The sequence below is a fragment of the Cucumis melo genome, chromosome 9, assembly GCF_025177605.1.
Source record: "Cucumis melo cultivar AY chromosome 9, USDA_Cmelo_AY_1.0, whole genome shotgun sequence".
NCBI classification, from domain to species: Eukaryota; Viridiplantae; Streptophyta; class Magnoliopsida; order Cucurbitales; family Cucurbitaceae; genus Cucumis; species Cucumis melo.
The window spans coordinates 18,287,859-18,289,704 of NC_066865.1; the positions used below are offsets into that span (position 1 = coordinate 18,287,859).

At 34.2% G+C, this 1,846-nt stretch overlaps 1 protein-coding gene across 1 annotated transcript; it reads right to left on the reverse strand.

Moving 5' to 3' along the window:
• Positions 1-885: 885 nt before the first annotated feature.
• On the reverse strand, positions 886-1,598 carry LOC103503588 (basic leucine zipper 43). Its single transcript, XM_051090331.1, has one exon. The coding sequence runs from the start codon at positions 1,596-1,598 to the stop codon at positions 1,041-1,043; it is 558 nt and encodes a 185-aa protein (XP_050946288.1). The 3' UTR covers positions 886-1,040.
• Positions 1,599-1,846: the final 248 nt, after the last annotated feature.

Genomic DNA, 1,846 nt, shown 5'->3' on the forward strand with positions numbered 1-1,846 from the left:
GGGTCAGAATCGTCAACTGTGAATATGTTCCCAATTTCGATTTTGTAGAATCCCAATTGAAGATTTGAGGACAGCGATGAACTTGGCTGAACTAAAACCAAGTTGGAGGAAGCAAGGAATTTGATGCTCAGGTAAAAAAGAGAAAATCATTCGAGTTCAATAGCAGTGGGTTTGTCTATATGACTGCTTTTTTTTTTTTTTTTCCATGTTTTTGCCTCTTTATTTTTATATTGTTTGGTAGATATTTTGCCACTATCCCCACCACTTCCACCGCCATTTTTGTGTTATTGCTGCTTACTTTTCTATGAGCTTGGAAAGTATACTCGTTTTTCACTACACTTGCTACAGAGCTCTGGCTTCATCTGATTAGTTGCTTTCCTGTTACTTCATTAATCTATCGAGTAGTATTCATTGTTTTCAACTGCTTTGGCGCACCAAGTGTTTGACAAAAGTCCCCAGATAGCACCATGGTGTTTATTGAACAGATTTTAGAAGTTTATTGGTTGGTTAAATATCAATTTATACCAACTTTCTACGCTTTAAACCTTAAAATAATAATTGTATCAATGTTTTGCAAGTATATCAATTTATATTTTATATCCTTCTCCAGATTTAGTTCGGCAAATGTCATATGAAACTTATAATTTTTAATTAATTAAACTTTAAAATTTGTATAAGTCAATCAATTTAAATCCTTTATTATGATTTACTTTTGAAAATCAATCCTGCATTCATTTTTAATTGTACGTTGACTTCTTCAAATGTGAATTTCAAGAGTTTAATTGATACAATTATAAGCTTCACATAAGATTTTTCAAACTAAATGTAATGGATGGTGTAAATTGACAATGATTATTAGTTTAGGATTTAAGTTTCATGCCAAAGTTTAGAGGTATAAACTAATATTTTTTTCATTTTATACCGGTGAGTAGAGGCCGACTAAAGGGTAGGGGCTTATTACAAACATTTTAAAACAGACATGGAAGAGACTATGTGAGAAAATAGCTATGATCTTAGTGAAACAGTGGAAGGTAACTTCTCTACTCATCAGATTGGCTTGAGGATTCAACCATGATAACGAAGGTATTGCAGGGGGCTTCCTTCAGCTCTCTCAAGTGAGTTGTGTAAGGACTGCTCATTTGAACGTCAGTGATGATCCGACGAAAATCCGATGCTTCTTCTTTGAGCTTGACGTTCTCCTCAAGAAGCTGTTGTTCAGAATCTGTTAACTGATTCAACTTCTCCATAAGACTATGATTCTCTGTACGAAGACGAACCACCACTGACCAAAGTTCATCAAGATGCTTCTGTTTCCTCATCCGGGACCTTCGTGCCGATTCCCGATTCGATATCATTCTCCTTTGCTTCCTTTCATCGACGACTATCCGAGGTTTGTGGTTCTGATCATCACCATCATCAGAAGTAGAGATTGAGTTAACAGGAATACAAGACAATAATTCATTGATATTGGGATTTTGGATCATGCCATATTTTTCAGGTGTAACAAAATGGGCTCCTGAGATTTCCATACTCAAATTATGAGCAATCTGAAGGAGTTTACAAGGAGATTGCTGAGCTGATAGGGAAGCAGAAAACATAAGGTAAAGAGATTTTATAGGAAGGTAACAAAAAGAAAGAGCTTCATATTATTGAAAATGACATCACCAATATGTGATATGCATATTCTTTTATTCATGCCACCAACATCTGCATCCATATATAAAATTCTTAAATTATTGATTGACCCAAAAGCTTAAGTTGATTGAAGGTATATTTAATATAATATCTAACAAAAATTCATTAGAAAAATGGTGTTTCAATTAAATATTGTAAGTGGCGTGGATAG